The sequence below is a fragment of the Vulpes lagopus genome, chromosome 8 (genome assembly GCF_018345385.1).
Source record: "Vulpes lagopus strain Blue_001 chromosome 8, ASM1834538v1, whole genome shotgun sequence".
NCBI lineage: Eukaryota > Metazoa > Chordata > Mammalia > Carnivora > Canidae > Vulpes > Vulpes lagopus.
This window is the reverse complement of record NC_054831.1, coordinates 79,219,133-79,240,623: the sequence shown is the minus strand read 5'-3', so window position 1 is coordinate 79,240,623 and position 21,491 is coordinate 79,219,133. Positions and strand designations below refer to the sequence as shown.

The 21,491-nt window shown below is 45.0% G+C and overlaps 1 protein-coding gene across 2 annotated transcripts in view; it reads right to left on the bottom strand.

Annotated features, from left to right (window-relative positions):
- Positions 1-11,152: 11,152 nt before the first annotated feature.
- IL2RA (interleukin 2 receptor subunit alpha) overlaps positions 11,153-21,491 on the bottom strand; it is a 53,256-nt gene continuing 42,917 nt past the window's right edge. The window contains exons 4-8 of one of the 2 annotated variants that reach the window (XM_041765759.1): positions 20,873-21,079; positions 19,048-19,128; positions 18,537-18,608; positions 17,414-17,480; positions 11,153-13,003 (exon numbers count right to left, since the gene is read on the bottom strand). In XM_041765759.1, coding sequence (XP_041621693.1) covers positions 12,982-13,003; positions 17,414-17,480; positions 18,537-18,608; positions 19,048-19,128; positions 20,873-21,079 — 449 coding nt within the window. In that variant the 3' untranslated portion in view covers positions 11,153-12,981. Of the gene's footprint in view, positions 13,004-17,413; positions 17,481-18,536; positions 18,609-18,818; positions 19,129-20,872; positions 21,080-21,491 lie in introns of those variants that run through there. The other variant, XM_041765758.1, reaches the window with a different exon arrangement.

Here is a 21,491-nt window from a genome sequence, read left to right as displayed (position 1 = left end):
GGCCATCTCTATGTCTTCTTTGGAGAAATGGTCTTCTGCCCATATTTAAATTGGGTTATTTGGTTTTTTGGTGTTGAGTTGTATAAGTTTTATATATTTTGGATACTAACCCTTTATTGGATATGTCATTTGCAAATATCTTCTCCCATTCAGTAGTTTATCTTTTAGTTTTGTTGATTGTTTGCTCTGCTGTGCAGAAGCTTTTTATTTTGATGTAGTCTTAATAGTATATTTTTGCTTTTATTTCCCTTGCCTCAGGAAACATATCTAGAAAAGTTTGCTATGGCCAACCTCAGAGAAATTACTGCCTGTGCAGTTTTCTAGGATTTTTACGGGTTTCAGGTATCACATTTAGGTTCTTAATCCATTTTGAGTTTATTTTTGTGCACGGTGTAAGAAAGTGGTCCAGTTTCATTCTTTTCATCTATCTGTCCGGTTTTCTCAACATCATTTGTTGAAGAGACTGTCCTTTTCCTATTGCATAGTCTTGCCTCCTTTTTTGAAGATTAACTGACCATATAATTATGGGTTTATTTCTGAGCTCTCTATCCTGTGCCATTGACCTATGTGTCTGTTTTTGTGCCAACACTATACTGTTTTGATTGCTATAGCTTTGTGGTATATCTTGAAATATATTGTGATACCTCTAATTTTGCTTTTCTTTTCCAATATTGCTTTGGCTATTCAGGGTCTTTTGTAGTTTGATACAAATTTTAGGATTGTTTGTTCTAGTTCTGTGAAGAATGCTCTTGAGGGTACCTAGGTGGCTCAGTTGGTTAAGCAGGTGACTCTTGATTTCAGCTTAGGTCATGATTTCAGGGTCATGAAATTGAGTCCATGTCAGGCTCCACGCTGAATGTGTGGAGTCTGCTTAGGGATTCTCTCTCTCCCTCTCCCTCTGCCCTTCCCCTGGTGGCCTCTCTCTGTCAAAAAAAGAAAAAAAAGTAAAATGCTATTGGTATTCTGATGTAGATTTCATTAAATTAGCAGATTGCTTTTGTGTCCCTCTTTGTCTCTTGTTATATAGCCTTTGTTTTGAAGTCCATTTTGTCCTGTATAAGAATGGGTACCCCAGGGTTCTTTTCCCTTATGTTTGCATAATAAATGCTTTTCTATCCCTTCACTTTCAATCTTCATGTGTCTTTAGGTCTGAAAAACAGTCTTTTGTAGACAGCATATAGCTGGGTCTTGTTTTTTTTTTTTTTTTTTAAATCCTTTCCATCACCCTGTGTCCTTTGATTAGGGCATGTAGTCTGTGTATATTCAAAGTACTATTGATAGATATGTATTTATTACCATTTTGTTATACTTGTTTTAAGTTTGTTTGTAGTTCTTTAATATTCCTTTCTTCTCTTGTTCTCTTCTTTGATAGTTTCTGGCTTTCTAATCTACTTGGACTCCTTTCTCTCATTTTTTTAATACTTATTATTGGTTTTCGATTTGTGATTCCCATTAGGTTCATATACAACATCTTATGCATGTACGAATTGGTTGCTTAAGTTCAAACCCATTCTAAAAGCACTAAATTTTTACTCCCCCACCCCCTACATATTAGATATATGATGTCATACTTTACATGCTTTTATTTGTGAATACTTTGATTTTTTTCTATAGATACACTTAATTTTACTGCTTTTGTGCTACCTACTTTTCTTACTCCTGCTTATGGTGTTTCCTTACCATTCAAAGAATCCCCTTTAACATTTCTTGTGAGGCTGGGTTAGTGGTGATGAATTCCTTTAACTTTTGTTTGTCTGGGAAACTCTTATCTCTCCTTCTTTTCTGAGTTGTAGCCTGTCTGGATAGAATATGCTTGGTTTCAGGGTTTTTTTCTTTCAGCACTTTGAATCTATCATGCCATTCTCTTCTGACCTGCAAAGTTTCTGCTGAAAAATCTGCTGATAGCCTTATGGGGTTTCCCTTGTATGTAACTGTTTTCTTTTGCTGCTTTACAAATTCTCTCTTTATTAACTACTTTGTGCCATTTTAAATCCTATGTGTCTTGGTGTGGACCTCACTGGGTGGATTTTATTGGGGGCTCTCTTTGCCCCTTGGATCTGGATTTCTGCTTCCTTCCCCAGATTCAGGAGGGGTCTGCGGCCTCCAAGGGACCTGGAAATGAAGGTCCTAAGCTATTTGAAGCTATTATTTCTTCAAATAAATTATCCGCCTCCTTTTCTCTCTCTTCTCTTTCTGGGGCCCTGTAATGTGAATGTCTTTATGCTTGATGGTGTTGCCAGGTTCCTTTAATCTATTTTCATTAATTCTTATTATTTTTTCTCTCTCTCCTATTCAGTTTTATGGCTTTCCATTATTTTTTCCTTCATTGTTGATCCTTTCTTCTGCTTCCTGTAGCCTACTATTTATTCCCTCTAGTGTATTTTTAATTTCAGTTATTGTGTGTTTCATCTCTGGTTGGTTCTTTTTTATCTCTTTGTTAAGGGTCTCACTGAGGTCCTCCACTCTTTTCTCAAGTTTATTGAGTATCTTTGTGACCATTACTTTAAATTCTCTATCATACATATTAAAATATATTACTTATCTGTGGTTCATTTAGCTCTTTTGCTGTGATTTTCTCCTCTTCTTTCATTTGGGACATATTTTCCTGTCTCCCCATAACCCTCTGTCTCTGTTTCTGTTAGAAAGTAGCTATGTCTTCTGCTCTTGAAAGTAGTGGCCTTATGAAAAAGAGGTCCTTTAATGTCCTGCAGTGCAATATCACCTGTTCACCTGGACCTGGGACTTTTAAGAGTGTCTCCTATGTGTGTTGTTTGCACCCTAATATTGTGGCTGAGCCACATTTGCCTTTAGTCCAGGTTTCTACAATGGTTTCCTTTGCCTTTTTTGAGCAGGGTTTGGTCCCTGTTGTTAGTGGGCCAGTCTGAGGCCATCTTGGGCTTGTTTAGTCAACCCAATCATTTACCAGAGCTGTGGTAGCACAGAGCTGCAGGCCATTCTCCCTGCATTGTTACCTAAGAAGCTTTCACTGGTGGGTGGAGTTTATAGTCAGACCAGATGTCTTCCTCCAGCCCACTGTTAGGGCTGCAGTTGGATTAGTGGGTGTGATTGTCTTCCCTTCTCCCTGGGGCTAGGATCACTTTGGAGTGGTGCTCGCCCCTGTTGGGGCTGCTTGCACACTGCCAGGCTTGTAGTCCCACTTGGATGGACTCCTTCCAAGGGCGTGTTGGTGGAGGCAGATCCACTGAGAAACATGGGGGTGGGGCATGTGGTGCTAGCAAGGTCCTCACAGGTCTAGTCTGCTGTGGGAGAGCCCTGCAGCTGCACAGGAAAATCCTGCCCAGGCTGGGATGAAGGGGATGGGTCTGCAGAAGAATGTGGAGGTGGGGCATCCTGTTGGCAAGCCAAGTGGAAGTGTTTGTACTGTGCTATTACCCCAGGTGTCCCTGGTATCTAGGTTGGGGTGGGGGTGGGGGATGGAAATGGTACCCTCTAGCTCTTTTCCTCTTGGAAAAGTCTCCCAAAGATCCCTGCCTTTCTAGCACATGCTCTGAAATTAGTAAATAAATCTCCTTTCCATATAGCCCAGGCATTTTTAGAACTGCTATTTCTATGCTGTATCTTAACAGGGTTATTTTTTTTGTGTGCTACCTCTTTAAGGGTAGGGGTGGGGACTCAGTTTCCTATTACCCTCTGGCTCTCTCAGAGTTGAGCCTGCTGATTTTTATTTTTATTTTTATTTATTTTTTTAATTTATTTTTTTAAATAAATTAGTTTTTTATTGGTGTTCAATTTACCAACATACAGAATAACACCCAGTGCTCATCCCGTCAAGTGTCCCCCTCAGTGCCCGTCACCCATTCACCTCCACCCCCCGCCCTCCTCCCCTTCCACCACCCCTAGTTCATTTCCCAGAGTTAGGAGTCTTTATGTTCTGTCTCCCTTTCTGATATTTCCCACACATTTCTTCTCCCTTCCCTTATATTCCCTTTCACTATTATTTATATTCCCCAAATGAATGAGAACATACACTGTTTGTCCTTCTCCGATTGACTTACTTCACTCAGCATAATACCTTCCAGTTCCATCTACGTTGAAGCAAATGGTGGGTATTTGTCGTTTCTAATGGCTGAGTAATATTCCATTGTATACATAAACCACATCTTTATCCATTCATCTTTCGATGGACACCGAGGCCCCTTCCACAGTTTGGCTATTGTGGACATTGCTGCTAGAAACATCGGGGTGCAGGTGTCCCGGAGCCTGCTGATTTTTAAAGTTCTAGGTGTTAAGTCCCACTGATTGTAAGAATTCATGAAGTTAGGAGCAGCCCGGGTGGCTCAGCAGTTTGGTGCTGCTGCTGGTCCAGGGCCTGATCCTGGAGATCTGGGATCGAGTTCCATGTCGGTCTCCCTGCATGGAGCCTGCTTCTCCCTCTGTCTGTGTTTCTGCTTCTCTCTCTCTCTCTCTCTCTCTCTCTCTCTGTCCTTCATGAATTAAAAAAAAAAAAAAAGAATTCACAAAGTTAGGCCTGTCTGGTTTTCAAAGCCTAATGTTATGGGGATTTGTCTCCATAGTGCTGGTCCCCATGTGCCTTGGGTGCCTGTTGTGGAGTCTGCTTCTCTCCCCTCTGCACCCACAGCATCCCTGACTCTTGTAGATGGTCCTTTGGGTCTGTTTGGCTCCCGGCCGCATGTCTATGCTTCCTACACTCTTCGATGTGGCTTCTTCTCTACATGTAGCTGTAGAAGAGTTTGTTCTGCTGGTCTTTGAATCATTTTCCAGATTATTTACAATGATATGAGTGTTATTTAGGTGCATCCATGGGATGAGGTGAGCCTAGGATCCTCCTCCTTTGCCATCTTCCCCAGGAGTTTGATCTAGATTCTTTTGTTGTTGCCTTTGGCATTGTTTAGAACAAATAGGACATGCTGCTACTGCATTAACCAAGACACATTAAGAGCATTCTGAAATTTTTTACAATAAGTCCTATTACTTGGACACTGCAGTGACCACTCTTTCTATGCACCCAATCTGATATATCTACAGAATAGATATATCAGTAGCTAGTGCTCATACCCAAGCTAATGCATCAGTTTCCTGATTGCTGGGTGTAGGGGTGGGGGTTTATGAACTGGGGCATGAAAAGTAGTCAGGATGCCTTAGGCTCTTGCATATGGACCCAAATGTCTTTCCACGTACATTCTGGCCCCACAAGACATATTCATGATCACCCACCCTTCTGCTTCCCATTGTCCAAGACACAGAGTTAATTGCTTTAGAGCAGCCCTGCTGCCAGTGCAAGGGGCCAATAGCCAGGGCTCATGGGTGGTCACCAGCCAGTCCACTCTGAGCTCAGCCCTCTGGCTGCTGTACTGGCTGCTGTGTGAGAGGCCCCACCTGGAGGGGTGCTGTGGACACCAGTAGGAGCTAGTGTTCTGTAGGGATACATCAGCTTTCTATCCTCTTCCAGGGCTGGGACCAAAGTCCCAAAAGTACTCTCTCCTTCTGTGGTCTCTGCTGCAATGCCTGACCCATGTCTTCTAGACTCATGAACGCCTCTAACACAAATGGCAGCCCTGATTAGGAGATGCCCAGAGCTGTTATATGTTTTACTAGTGTTTTTGCCTTCTGGAGATTGCTGCTATTCTGACCCACCAGTCCCACATGTACCCTGTCTTTGCCAGGCAGCATAAGGGACAGGAACACTGTGCCAAATGGGGAATTAAAGTCCTCTAAACCCCCGAAAATCTCTACACAGCTTTGCACTTCTTTCATGTTCTTAGGAGTTGGAGAAGCTTACACCTTATTAATCATAGCTTTTGGAACAACAGGTGTTTTACCTGGCCAGACGACACCCAAAACCTTACTGTAGTATCTGGGTCTTGAATTTTTTGTGGGTTCACTGCCCATCCTTTATAGGTGCTCCGCAAAGCCTACAGGGTGGCCAGCAGGGGCATATATCATGCATATAATGGACCCATTTCACTGATGTGGGAAAAGAGAACAGGGACAGGTCCCTGGTACCATCCCATGCATATTGTTGAGCTGTACAGATGGCCTTGGGGGAATGCTGGAAAAGTTTATTATTGTCTCTCCCACATGAAGGCAAATTGATCTTATCTACTAGAAATCTGTCAGTCTTTCCCATGAATATCCTTGAAGATGAAGCCCTTTTGCAGGAATGTTTTTGGCTAAAGCATCAGATAAAACAATACCTGCAAATGACAAAAGACTTACAAATGGCCATGGTTATGGATCTGAAGAGAGGTCATTATAATGCAAGTGACAAGGGGATTTGGTTATTTCTCTGACATACATTTAAAAAATATGACTGATACTATTATACTAGGACATATTAGAATTTGGGGAATTAATACTAATACACCCTATAAGAAAGTTTAGCATCATTTCTTTCTTTTTATTTTTCTGTTTTAAAGATTTATTTATTTATTCATGAGAGAGAGAAAGAGAAAGGCAGAGACATAGGCAGAGAGAGAAGCAGGCCTCTAGCAGAGAGCCTGATACGGAACTGGATCCCGGGACTCCAGCATCATGCCCTGAGCCAAAGGCAGATGCTCAACTGCTGAGTCACCCAGGTGTCCCTAGCATCATTTCTTATTTGACAATACTTCCCATGAAATTTAACAGGTAACAAAAGTTACAGAGCTGTAAACAACGTGTTTTTTTTTTTTTTTTTTTTTTTTAACAGAGAAAACTTAGTTTCTTGAGTAATCAAAGACCTGCTAATTGCAAAACACAGAATCTGTGTTTTCCAGGCAGGTTCCATCAGAGGTAGAGAAAAACCTTTGTTTGCAATTTCTTATTAAGAGCAAACCAATAATCTAATAAAACTTTCTTCCTTTAACACAGAGGAAAGTAAATTCTAATTTTGTACCAGTGTACTTTCGATAGTAAAACTCTGTTGTTGTTTTTTTTAACTTACTAAGTCTATTTTAATCATAGCTCGATGACATATAACATTCCTTTTTCAAAATTTCTTTCCCACAGACCTTCTCCAACTTTCTATATCCACTCAGCTTTTATTCCCAATCTCGAGCTGTGAATCATGTACCCACTCCCACAGCTAAAGCGTTTTACTGATATTTGTGATCTTTTGAAGGCTGTGGACTGGATTCTGGGCAAGGGAACTCCTACAGCATTCTCTATTTTAAAAAGCATGCCTCCCCCGTCCCTTTTGTGTCTTCAGTCTCTGTGAGCAGTGTTTTGTTTATCTCTAGAGGTGTTTACATTTCAAGGACATGATGAGATTTATAGTATCAAGCGAAAGAGAAAGAATGCAAGTTTTCCCCCTAGGAGTTTTGGGGTCCTTGGAATTTAAAATGTTCTTTCACCTATGATGGGTCAGAAGGCATGGTACATTTTATCCATTTTCTCATCAATTACCATAATAGCCTCCTCTTCTTTTTTATCACGACTCCATCTCTTAACGTCCTACTCAGGCTTTGTCACAAGTGCCCAGATCTTAATCCAAAGCATTGGGAGCCCTCCCCAGCTTTGTAAAAACAGCATGCTGAGACCTCTAACTTTTTTTTTTTTTTGAGTGGGCTCCACATCCAGTGAGTAGCCCAACAACGGGCTTGAACTGACAACCCCAAGATTAAGACCTGAGCTAAGATCAAGCATCAGATGCTTAACTGACTGAGCCACCCAGGCACCCCTAAGACCTCTAAGTTATTATCCTACTCTCCCACCATATCTGCCAGCCGCCGAAGCCTGTAGACTAGTGGATACCAGCACGTCCTTTCTGGATAGTTCTAACTTTCTGACTCAAGCTTCAGCCTCCTGGTGGGCATCAGTGGCCAGCAGAACTGCCCACAGCAGAGGCCTGCCCACTGCAAGGCCTTGCACTTCTCTTCTCTGCCCAGGAGCAACATGTACTTCCTCAAACAAGCCCCTCAGAGCAGCTGGGGTCGTCAGGCCATCCCACACTCATGTGGCAGGACACAAGCATCTGACTTACAGGCCACCCATCCCCACACAGAGGTCACCTGCTAACCCAGGATTTCCCTGAGATGCCTCATTCCCAAGGCCCTATTCTCCAGTCCCCAGCGGCTGGTTTGCAGCCTTTCACTTTCAGCTTCTCCAGTGAAATCTGAAACCAGCGTCTGTTGGAAGAGGAAAGGGGGAGACTGAAGGAAAAGACAGGCCACTCCAGTTTGATGGGTGGCAGTTTTAATAAGCAAGGGAATTTGCATACAAGATGTAGCTTGGGTGGCAGTAAGACGAGTGGACCCCCACACCTACCTACTGCATCCTAAAAGTTTATAAAGAAGCCCTCACTGGGCCAGTCCTGTACCTCTTGCAGATGTTGTCAACACCACATCAATATCTCAAGGCTGTGTCCTTGGAGCAGCCTCTGGGAGAGGGAATGTGGAGTAGAACCCACATTCCAAGAACATGGGAGGAGGGGTGAAGCCTCCAATCACTTGTCAACTGGCAATCACATCTTCTTGATGACCTTGACCAACCTGCACTCAACATTCTGCTCATTCATTCCAGCCCTCTAGTGCTGGGGCTCAGATCCTGAGTCTCCATTTCACTTGGACAGCCTAGCACATCATCAGTGGGAGAACATCAAAAGAGCCTTTCTACATCCTTAAAAACTCCCATGTGCTACAAATCTGTTGTCCACATTTTCTCTCTTGCTCCCATGACCGAGCTTCGACCTAGCCCTTCCTAAGCTTTATAATGGTATGACTGATGTGAACATTTAGGCTATTCCTTAGTAGAATAATACTGGCTGGACACAAAAGCACAAAGAAAATCGTGGTTGCTTCCCTACCTCTATTCTCTCTTCTCTTGGTAATGACCTACTTTTTGTTTGGGTCTTACTTTTCTGTCCACTCCAAGCAGCCAATGAGGGAAGTTGGTTCTACTCTTGGTTCTAGATGTGGGGAATATGGCTCAGGCTTAAGGAAATAAGCATCACCTTACATCCTCTGGCCACAGTACAGACATGAGGCCTCATCTGAACCCATAAGACTGGGAGAAGCCTGTGGTGGTACTTCTTTCCTTGCACCCCTCAGGTAGGATAGATGGCTAGAGAAGTTGGAGTCACATAGTTCCCTTTCGTCTGTGGGAGGAAGGTCAAGGTTGGGTATTTCTGTTCTCTCTGATTAGGTTAGGTTAGGTTCTAGTAAAACCCAAAATAGTTAGGAAAATAGTTTCTCCTGAGGACAGGCCTTTGGTAAATCATTTCAAAATGGTTCCTTTCCCTCTCCCTGCTATGAAACCATGAGGGGATTTTTCTCTGGTCTTTACCCTGAGAACCTCAGACACTTTCTAGAGGTAAAACTCATGAAAGGGTAGGGCTCCTGTGACTTGAGTTTTTGGACTTAGACTTGTCCACACTGATCCTCCAGCAATTCGTCATTTTAGCACTTGCCCAGCATCTGCTCCTGGGCTTCTGCTCCAGTACTCTGATTCATCATACCCACCTGTCTCTTCAATTTGGGGGTAAAGGTCTGCCCAGATTTCAATTCTCTGAAGAGTCATTGATTTTCAGTTTGTTTGGGGCTTTTCTTGTTGGTAGGAGGGGAGTAAGTGGCTTCCAAGTTCTTTCTATGTCAGACTGGAAACTGAAAGTCATAACAATTACTTTTAAACAAGAACACACTTGTGCTTTAAAGCCTAGTTATTTGAAAATCATAAGCCAGCCACACAGTTGAGGCAAAGATATATCACTGCATATGATGAGTAAGTCAGAAAACACAAAATAAATTATATTAATTATGATGAGTGTGTGTTGAGGGCCATTAGACACTACCCCTATGTGAAAAGTACTGATGGTAATTTATGATTTAGTTGAAAGAGTATCAGCAATTGAAAACTAAAACCAACCCAAGATCATTCTAGCAGTTCATCAATAACAGCATTCTTCCCGGAAGCTATGCAAATTTCACATTCTCGATAGAATCCTGAATCAGAGTCTTCAGGAAACTTTAGTAATATGGTAATTTTAGTTTAAAAAAATTCAGGGTCTCATAATAGCTTACTTAATAGAATACTAGAAAGTAAGTCACCATGAAAACTGCAGGCAGACCTTGGCCCTTTGTTGTGAGCTGAGGACTGTTCTTTGAGAATCATGAATGGAACCAGCTATGCTCAAATATTTGGGTCTCAGGACCTCTCTTTTTGTTTCTTTTAATTGAGGTGAAATTCACATAACCATAAAAAGTGTACACCTCAGTGGCATTTAGTGTTTTCACAAGATTGAGGTGTAAAATGTTAAATAATCACTCTCCCAGCCCGGGTTAACCGCTAATATACTTCCTGACTATGGATCTGCATAGGACATATCATATAAAAGGAATCACACAGCATGTGACTTTTTATGTCTGGGTTCTGGTTCTTTTACTTAGCATAATGTTTTGAAGCTCATCCACATTACACCATGTATCAATACTTTATCAATACTTTATTCATTTTTATGGATGAATAATATTGCAGTGAATGGATAGACCACAGTTTGCTCATGATTTATTCATTGATGGGCTCTTGGGTTGTTGCCACCTCTTGGCTGTTTGGCTGTCATGCTGTTATAAATAGTCATGTTCAAGTTTCTAGGTTTTCATGTCCCTTGGGTTTCTCTTGGAATTGCTGGGTCATGTGGTAATTGTATGTTTAATGTTTTGAGGAACCACCAATCTGTTTTCCATGGTGTCCATACCATGTTACATTTCTACCAGCAATGTACAAGAATTCCTATTTCTCCACATCCTTGTCCATATTTGTTATTTTCCTTTTGTTGAAAGTCACCTTAATGGATATGAAGTGGTATCTAATTGTGGTTTTGTTTTTACATTTCTGGAATGACCAATGATGATGTGTTTGTTAACTATTAGCCAGGACCTCTGTACATTCTTAAAAAGTATTGAGGAGGGGCTTCTGGGTAGCTCGGTCAGTTGAGTGTCTAACTTTTGATTTTCACTCAGGTCATGATCTCAGGGTCGTGGGATTGAGCCCTGACATTGGGGTCCCAGCATGCAGCATGGAATCTGCTTAGGATTCTTGCTCTCTCCCGCTCCCTTTTCTGGCTACCCCTCACCCCACTGCTGTATCTAAGTGAAAGAAAAAAGAGAACATTGAGAATCCCAAAGAGCTTTTATCTGCTTTTATTTGTGTAGTTATAGCTAGTGCTATTTAATCACACTTAGAGACTAAAAACAAGAAATTTTAAAAATATTATTTATTAGTTCTCTTGCAAACAACAGTAATAAACTCATTATATGTTAACATCAGAGTGATGACATCATCACATATGTAGTTTCTGGAAAACTCATACACTTAGAATGAATGTGGAAAAGGTAAATAATATCTTAATTATTATTTAAAAAATCTGATTTCCTCCCTAAAAAATAGGTCTCCCCCGACAAAAAAATGAGCAATGATAATTCAATTCAATTTTACTCAAGATAAGTAACATTAAAAAAATTTTTTTTCCTTATCTGAGTTGCCCCTCAACTCAGAAAACATATACTTGGAGGAGGGATGGAATGTGGACACTGGAATCTGGATTATACTTGCTTACTACTCATAGAAAGGGCAGAAAATCGTACTTTAATCTGGATATGGACCTGCTGACACCCGCCCACTTTTTAAATAACACTTTTCTGGCCTTTCAGAAATGAAAACTGGCTGGTTTAAACCTTTCTTTAATCTCCTTACTCAGGTGATTTTTGAGAGTGGGTGGGCAAAGAGAAGTAGAATCCAGTGGTTCTCCAAGTGTGGTCTCCAGAGCAGCCTCAGCAGCATCACCTTCCAAGTGTATATACCCCCCGCCCGGCCCCAGACCTGCTGACTCAGAGACCCTGGAGATGGGCCCAGCATGTTGTGGTCTAACAGGGCCTCCAGGTGATTTGACCTGCTAACTGTTTTGCTAACAGTCTGAGGCCTGCTAATGGATAACCTTTGCCATGTTACATACATACTGCCAGTGTGATCTCTCTCCCTGCTCCCCACTTCCTTCTTTCCTTCCATCCATAAACATTGAATGTTTTGATCTCTTATCAGTTCTTTTATGACATTGATTAGGAAACGTAGGTGTTCACACATGATGTGTCTGTGGACCTCAGATTCGTGCAGACCAAATCCAGAGCATCATTTATAGCAATCCCACGGAGACTAACTCGTAAAGGGATGTATTAGTAATGTACAAGGTAGAGCTTTTTATTAGGTACAGTTCATCACCTGGGACTTAGATAACCCTTCTTTTCCCAGCATACCTCCAGTAAAATCCTTTTAAATACAGAAGCTCTCTGATCCACAGAAGCTTGGTTGTCCTCTGCCAGTGTTACCCAAAGATTACTCTGCAATGGCTTCTGTTTAGAGATTCAAATCGAAGGTTAACTGGGAAGGGGCTAGTTTAGAGGACTGCACTGAGGATGAAAAGGTTCGGAGTTGCCAGTTCAGAGTTCTACTTAAAAGGCATTCATTAAGGAATGTGGCCAGGAGAAGGGGCTAATCAACCAGAAGCTGGGAAAGGATCTGGGTTCATCATGGGACAGGGTCCAATTACATAGGTAGGGAGTGTGTATGTGTGTGTGTCTCTGTGTGTGTGTGTGTGTGTGTGTGTGTGTGTGTGTTTACATTCGTCCTAGAGTTTTCCTTGGGATTTCTGAATGGGGAAGTTAGGATGAAATTAACATGAAGCTACTTCTCTTTAGACCATCTATGGTGTGCAGAGAGTGCCATGCTGTTCAGGCTTGAGTGACCATGTAGACATGAAAATAAGACCTACACTTCTGGCCGCTCCTTCCTGTTCCTCCAATGACCTTGGAACTGCTGCTTAGAAGCAGGTAGGATTCACTCATTGATACTATAGAGCTGGTTTTGTAACGAGGTTGCAGTTGCCTGGTGTTTCAGCATGTGATGTCAGACTTTTCCAAAACCCAAAAGATCTTAGGAGAGGCCTCTTGGGTGAGCATTTGACTTCCTTGATTTTTCTTGTGCTCCATGACTTCTGTGAGCTCTTCTTGGCTTCTTACCACTCTTGGTTTTCTAGATTGTTCTACTCTTCCTCCTGTAGTGATATAGCTCAGTCACAGTCATAGGTGTAATACTTCATCAAGAAAAAAATGTGATCCCCACCCTAAACCATTGTGGGTAGAGCATTCACCATAAACCTCTATTCACTGGCTAACTTAAAATTCCATCCCTGGATCCTGTTACCTTACCACATGCTGAAATCTGACCCCAAGGCCTCCCCATGCCTCCAGAGGCCCAGACTGGCTGCCCCATGGTTCCTACAGCATAATGATTCAGTCAATGTGCATTGAATAAATCTGAGAAAGAGCCCAAGGAAGCTCTTCCATTTCCTTGTCAGTTCCAGGGCTGGGTGGTCACAGGTGTGGAGGCTGAGTGGGTCTCAGTGAATGCAGCATGGGTTCTGCTTAGGGGTTGATCCTCCAAAGGGTGTCCTACTATTTGCATTTCATCCTAGTGTAGAGTGGCTTAGGGGTTCCATAGATTGTCATAGTCAAAAATTTGAGGTCATCTCTGGGCCATCTATCTTCCTGAACCCTCACTGCCAATCAGCTGGCAAATCCCGCTCATTTGAACCCCATTTATGTATTTCTTGATTCTTTTCCTCTTTTTAATATGTACCCACTGACCTAGCTCATACTCATGTTGTCTCTCTTGTGGATTTATTACATCATAACTGCCACCATGGTTACTTTGTCCCTTAAAACTAGCCTCTGTTATAAACAGACTGCCTGAAGGGCCAGTGCTACTCTATGTCCCAAGGGAAAGCTTCTGTTGCCCTTAGGATAGGGTCTAAGTCCCTCCATATGACTTGGTCTTCCATAACGTGGTCACTGTCCATCCCTATAGCACCACTGTCACTGCTGCCCATGCACCTCACCTCCTAGTGTTCAGAACTTCTTGACTTCCCCCAGACATTGTCATGCCCCTTCACACCCCATGCTCCCACGCCTTAACAGCCATCTCCTGCCTGCCTTTATCTTGTCTTAGGCATTGTCAACTCTAAAAGCCTTGTTGCCACACCCGTGTAGGATTGTGTCCTTTCTCTTTGCTCCTATAACACCTCAATTTGGGCTTTAACAATTTGTATTTGAACTCTTTATTTTTTTTCCTCTTCTCCTCTATGGGTCTGGAAGCTCCTTAGAGCCAGGACGATGTGTATTCATCTTTGGGCTCCTAGCAAGTACTTGGCACATAGCAGATATTCTTGTGATAGTGTTTTTTTTTTTTTTTAAATTGAGATAAGATTGACATGTAACATTGTGTAAGTCTATGGTATACAACCTGTTCATAATATTTTAATGTATTTATGTATTGCAATGTAATTACCGCCATAGCGTTGGCAAACACTGCCATCATGTCACATAATTATCATTTTTTTTGTGATGATAACATTTAAGATCTAGTCTCTTAGCAACTTTGAAGTATATAACATGGTATCGTTGACTATAATCACTATGCTGAGCATTAGATTCCCCAGAACTTACTCATTTTCTAATTCGGAGCTTGTGCCCTTTGACCAACATCTACAGAATATATATTCTATGAATTTTTTGAGCCATATGGAGGTGCAGAAAAGGGATGAGAATACTGACTGTGCTAAGTGATTTTCATGAGTTGGAAGCTCCTGGTTTCTAGCCAGCACTGTACTATAAGAACTTTCTGATGATAGAAATGATATGTAGCTGTGTTGTCCAGTAAGGTAGCCATGTGTGGCTATTGAACACTTGACATGTGGCTAGTGTAAATGATGAACTGAATTTTAAATTTTATTTAATTTATTTAAGTTTAAACTTAAATATCCACATGTGGCCAGTGGCTACTGTATTGGACAGTACAGTCGTAGGCCTTCTCCAGCTCTTACTGAGTCCACAGGGATATCTGATTACTTCATACTTTGCTCAGAGCTCCCATGGGGCAAGGCTGTGAGAATGGTATGCTGGTAAGTGATTAACAACCAGCTTTGAGAAAGTTGGCTTATTTCCAGGTGTAAAAACGCCCAACACGCCCAGTTTCGAGCTATCAATGTGACATAACTTATTATAGAGTTGGGAAGGAATATGCAGTAGCACACCATCATATTGCAATTCCTCGATACAGATACAACTAGATATAAACTAACCCTGGGAACAAATAAAATAGTAAAATAATTAGAAAGTGGTTAATTTTGAACATCTGTTACCTTCGTTTCTAATATAATCTATTTAGTTATGTTTATACACTGAATTTTTGATAATGACGATGTCTAAAAACAGTTCGCAAGATTCCTAAAAATTTAAGAAAATTTTGGCTGTTAGGAGCCGGGGTAAGCCAACAGCTGTTGTTTATCACTGGCTCCTAGTAATTCATCCAAAAACAAAAAACAAAAAACAGGTCAAATGTAGGATTTTGTGTGGTCACAAGAGGGCACCATTAGATGAAATTAGATTCTAGGAAGGCTTTCTGCACAAGCTAGAGCTGGTGGCAGAAGGACTTAGTTTGAGGACCAAGTAAGAGTGAGGCTCCTGGAAGGAAGACTAATTCTGGGAGCACTTGTAGGAACTCATATAGTTTCAGGCTGTTCGTTATGTCAGAACATAAGTTCCAAATGTTAACCACTTCCAAAGAGCCTCCTCCCTTTGGGTCTGATGGCTTCTAATCTTTAAGCCACCAAATGAAAATTTCCTTGATAGGTATTAAGTCTTGTCAGGGATTGGCCATGTGTCAAGTTCCCACAATGCACTGAGTACTTGACATAGCTCATCTCGCATTACCTTAAAATAACATCTCAGGAATCAGCTAATCCCGCAGAGAAGTTGGGAGACTGTCAGGTGTGTATATGAGCAGTTCCTAATATAACAACGTTCAGGGGCTGATCCTCTGCACCGCGATAATTTGCACTGTTTAATTCACATGAGGCAGATGAGGAGAACACTGTGGGCCTGACGATCAATATAATGATAAAGGAAATCTGCTGGTTTTCCTCTGTCTGGGCTAATAGGATCAATAATAGGATCTAAGAACTCTGGGTTTGGGGGTGGGGGTGAATCTGTGTCTTCTCGGGATCTTCCTGGGAAGTTTATATCAAGGCTGGTTAGACTGCACACTTGCGGGGGGTGGTGGAAGGCTTTAGGGATGTCCTCAACAGTCAGGAGAGGGACACAGTAGGTCTACACTCCACTCTCTAAAGGGAGGGAGAAACTGGCCTGTGTGTGAAATGAATTCACTCTCTCTTGGTCCTTAATACTCTCTGTGTAGGGCAATGGTTCTCAAAGTTTGGTGCCTGGAACAGTAGCATCAATATGACCTGGGGATGTGTTAGAAATGTGGATTTTCAGGCTCCACCCTAGACCTGCTGAATCAGAAACCCTGGAGGTAAGGCCTGGAAGTCCGTGTTTTAACAAGACATCCAGGAGATTCTGGTTAACAAGCCCCCTCAAGTTTGAGAATCCCTGGCCCTAGTGCAGAGTTGTCAAAACTGAATGTGTATGTATTCAGTGCATCTGGGGAGCTTCAAAGAAATACCAGTGTCTCAGCCACGCAAGCTCACATACTGTGTGATTCCATTTACATGAAATGTCCAGAACAGGCAAATCCATAGAGATGGGAACTGGATTTGTGGTTTCCAGGGAATGGGGGAAATGGGGAATTCGGAGCACAGGGTCTCTTTTTGGGGAGATGGAAATGTTCTAATGTGTAATGAGGTGGTGGTTGGCATATACACAGCATTGCCCAAAATCACTGAATCATGCAATTTAAAATGGTTAGAATGATGAATTTTATCTTAGCTGAAAAAAAAAAAAAAAAAGAGGCCTAGATGTCGGGGATTCTGGTTGGAGAGTAAGCATTGGTTTAAAAAAAAAAAACAAAAAAATACCACCTCTCCTGGTTGTTCTAATCTGCAACTACGGTTGAAAATCTGAATTAATGCAATTAAGGCCACAGGCGGGTCACGTCCCTGTCAAGGGGGTTCTGGTCTGAATGTCTGCAGTAGGTGTAGGTGAGGAGTGCATGGCAGATAAACTCAGGTGGATGGTGCCGTTGGTTTTGTTCTAGCCAAGTGGTGGGAGGAGGAGGGTCTTGGGCTCTAGATTCAGGTTGTAGTTTTGGCCTTGGCCATGCAATCCTGTTTGTGTTGCCAGGTCGGGGAGCCTGTAGCTATTTCAAATGTTCTGAGACATCAGGTTGTGAGAATGCTCATTAGCTAAGCATCAGGCCTGGCATACAGTAGGCGCTCACGCAATGCTAGTTTCCTTTGCTTTCCCCGTTTCCCTTGCGCTTTAGTCCTTGTGGGACGCTTTGGGGATGTGTGGGTTGGCCAGTGGGCCCCTGCGAGGCCCCATGGCGCTGCGGGCTACCAGGAGAGTGGGGTGGGCTGGGGCACGATCTCTGCCCACGAGCCCCTCCTGCACGGGCTCCACCTGCGGGCCTGGGCCTGGGTTCAGCTTGGTGACAGCAGGGGACTCACCTTCTCCGCTGCCAGGTGAGCCCACTCAGCAGGACGATGCTGATCAGCAGGAGGACGCAGCCCGCCACTGTCAACAGAGAAGCAGTTCAGCAAGGGCACCCGCTGGGCTGGGTGGCCGATGCCCCCCGGAGCAAGGGTCTCCCCAAGAGGGGAGCGCTGGGGTTTCAACCCCTCCCTTGCAGAACACCGCTCCCGCCCGGACGTGACTTCCTAGGAGGCCCCCCGGGCCGGGGTCCCCTGGAGCCCTGGGGAGATGGGAAAGGACAAGGGCGCCTTTCCTCAGGGGGCTTGGCTCTTTCCCAGGGAAGTGACCTGACCTGCACGCTCTTCAGAAAGGTTCAGGGGCCTCAGGCAAGGAGGCTGCGGTGGCCTGCGATGGGTCAGAGGAGCATCGAAGTACAAGGATAGATGCCACACAGCGTCCCCTGGAAGCGTCCCCACATCCCCGGAGCTGCGGGCCTCTGGTCCCCAAGCTCACCGTGGGCCTCCCCGCACATGCTCCAGTGACATGGAGTTGGCGCCCTGGCCCGACGTGCAAACCATGGAGGTTTAGGGCACACGGGGCCCTGAGCTGATGTGAGCACATATCCAAGCAGGACTACCAGCACGCCTCCTACTCGCCATTTCTCCTTGCAGTGGGAACACTCCCGTGGCAAACTGCCAGTCCACCAGACAGCAGTGGTGACCGTGGTCGCCGTGCTGTCCTCCAGCTCCCCAGGACCTACCCTCTGCCTGGAAGTGTGCAGCCTCCACTGGCACCTCCTGGGCCCCCACCCTCAGCTCCCGATTTCGAGGGGCTCAGGAGTTTTCTCTAACCCTCTAAGCCTGTTTTCCTCTCCTCCCAGAGAACACCTAAATGACAAGGTATCCCATAAACGCTACAGGTGTAGCTCAGGAGGAGCTTCCTGGGGCTCGTTTGAGGCGGCCTGCCCCGCTGACTCTAGGGGCCACTGTGAACCCATGTGGCTAACACCCGGATTCGTCTCCTACCGTGTAACTACTACGCAATGTAAGGAGGGGGCATTTTTAACTCACCAACCACCCCACCGGCCCGCTGGCCCAGCCAGCAACATACCCCCAGTCTGTCTGGGTGTCGTCAGCAGGGGAAGCGCCCCCGACCCACCTGCTATCTGATACTCGGTTGTGAATATGAACGACTCCATGGTTGTAGCCACTTCTGTGTGTTTGTGGAAATCTGTGCGGAAGAGACGAGAAGATGCTCGGTGTGTGCTGATGACCACTCAGCCTGGCTTCTCCTCTTTCGGATGCTTGCTTTTGACATGTTTTGTGTTCTTTTTTTTTTTTTTAATAAAAAAACTTACTTGTTTGAGAAAGAGAGTGAGCAGGGGGGGAAGGGAGGGCAGAGGGAGAGAGAGAAACATAAGTAGCCTCTGCACTGAACGTGGAGGCCACACGGGGCTCCATCTCACGACCCTGAGATCAAGACCTGAGCCGAAACCAAGAGTCAGTCGCCCAACTGACAGAGCCACCCAGGCTCCCCGCGTTTGACACATGTGAGGGCCGGGAGGTCGTCTGGGCCTGCCCATCCCTGATGCAGCTGCGGGCCGGGCTCCATGAGGCAAACTGCTTGGTCCCCTGCATGATGGTTTCAGGGCCAGAGATTGTAGCCTTACCTGGAGTACTTGTCGTTATGAAGGGAGATGAAGTATCCCTCCCGGCAGGAGCATCAGTGCTTGCTTGAAGCTCTTCGTCATCTGGGGGAGACAGGGAGTGATGACGGAGGGGGCCGCGGGTCTCAGTGCACCCTGGCCTGCCCGCCTCGGCCGACCCCACACACACTCAGCGAGTCACGTTGTCGGGGGCCCCCGCACCGCGTGGCTCCCCATCAGGGGTCACCTCGCCCGCAAAGCTGGGTGAGAGGGAACTGTGACCCTGATCCCGGCTCTGGAGTCCTGAGCCACGTCTCCCCGAGCCTCCTATTCCGCCCTGGTTTCCACCTGTGGCTCAGAGACAGGTCATAGTCACACAAATGCCAGGGAGACCTGGGAGGAAGTAGGAAGGCACAGAAGGACAGGTTCCCTGTCCCTGTGGGGGCGTCCAGTTACCCAGGATACTGTCCTGCCTTGCCGCTCTTTCACAGGGAAGCACACACACCCTGGCACGCTGTGGGAAGGAAGCTCAGCGGCCCCCAAAGAGCCCCAGAGGAGGACATGGGGTGCGGGAAGTGGCGGTGTCGGGGAATGTCATCAAAAAGACACACACTCAGGGCAGCCTGGGTGGCCCAGCGGTTTACGCTGCCTTCAGCCCAGGGCCTGATCCTGGGGACCTGGGATCGAGTCCCGCATCGGGCTCCCCGCAGGGAGCCTGCTTCTCCCTCTGCCTGTGTCTCTGCCTCTCTCTCTCTGTCTGTGTCTCTCATGAATAAATAGATAAAATCTTAAAAAATAAAAAAAGACACACATGCCAGCTGACCCTCGGGCTGGATCCAGGCACTCAGAGGCTCCTCCTCTCCTCGTCCCCTGTCCTTGGAATGTGGGTCCCGCTTGTCTTTCCTGCTCCCAGGGGCTGCTCCAAGGACACAGCCTTGAGTTAGTGATGTGATGGGGAGAGCACCTGCAGGGTGTATGTGACCCAGTCCAGTTAGGATCCGGCAGGCGAGTGCGGGGCTCCTTTCATCTTGCTGCCACCCAACACGAGCCTCATAAGTAAGTTCCCTTTGCTTATTAAAACCGCCACCTACCAGCGGTGGCCTGCCTCTCCCTTTGGTCTCTCCCTGCGCTCCTCCGCCTGTAGGGGTGGTTTCAGATTCCACCCAGGGAAACTCCCAGAAGGGTTAAGAACCAACAGGTGGTGAGCTAAGAAACCTGTAACACTTATTTTTAAATGTGAGCGGTTTTTTTATTATAAAAATGGTAATATGCTTTCAGAATGAAACCCTCAACATAGGTGCGTTGTCTATATATGCGAATGAGTGTGTGTGTGCGTGCATGTGTGCACATGCATGCTTGAATAAGCCCCTTCCCTGCACTTTTATCAAAGCTCAGGTGGGAATTACACAAGGAGAGGGAGCATGCTAACAGTGGAGCACTGTACAAATAATGAGTTTATGTCGCATAGCAGCAAATTAGAAGCGTGCGGGTGGCCGGAATGAATGAGAGGAAGTCTTGTTCGTTTAGAAGAAGCCGAATTTTAGGATCGGCTGGGAAGAGGCAGCGTTATCACTAGTGAGGTAGCATCTGAGCATCTGGGGGGCTTTAGAACACTCGAGAGATCCTCCTTCCTCCTCCACCTTCTGCTATTTGTTCTCACTCAGGGTGCAGGGGACCTTAGGTGGTAGAGACCCTAGTTTGTTCAGTCTACTTTCTAGAATGAGAGAAGACAGAGGCCCACAGAGATGAAGTGGTTTGCCCGCAGTCACATTGCTTATGGGTCAGGAATTCTACTCTGGTCAGCCCAATGGAAAAAGCAGTGTGGTGGATTCAGAAGGTGCCCCCATACCTGGAAACTGACTTTCACCTATGCACTTGAGCGGGGGCTGCGTCCATCTGGTCTTCCCAAAGATGGTTTTGCAGACGCTCTTGGCAGGACCTCTGTGAAGGGCTGTGAATCCCTGCATGCACTGGTAGTGAAGCGTCTGCCCCACTACAAAGTGGTAAATTCTCTTGGAGTTTTCATGTTCCCAGGGAGGAGGCTCCCTGCAGTGACCTGGAAGAGGGGAAGGAAGCTCTGAGTGAATCGAGTTGCCTCTTTCTAGAGGCTGGGCCTGGGTTCTTATTGTTTTGTCCCCTCATTCATTCTTTCTTTTATTCAACCAATATGTACTGAGAATGTCCGTGTGTCAGGAACTTTGCCAAGCACTTTGTGGGAAGGCACACAGACCCCGTCACTCCTGCGGGAGTGGATAATCCATTGAATGAGGAAGACATCTGGAGACAGAATGCGCTGAGTGTTATCTCTGAGGAACAGACAGTTGCTGTGGGGACACAGAGGAACCAGTAGTTGCTTGTGGTGATGGCGAGGGTTCTCATAAGTGGACAGCTGTGGGAAGGGCTCTCAAGTGGAGAGATAAGGGTAGGCTCAAGTCCATTGGGGCCCATGAAATACAAAGCCCACCCTG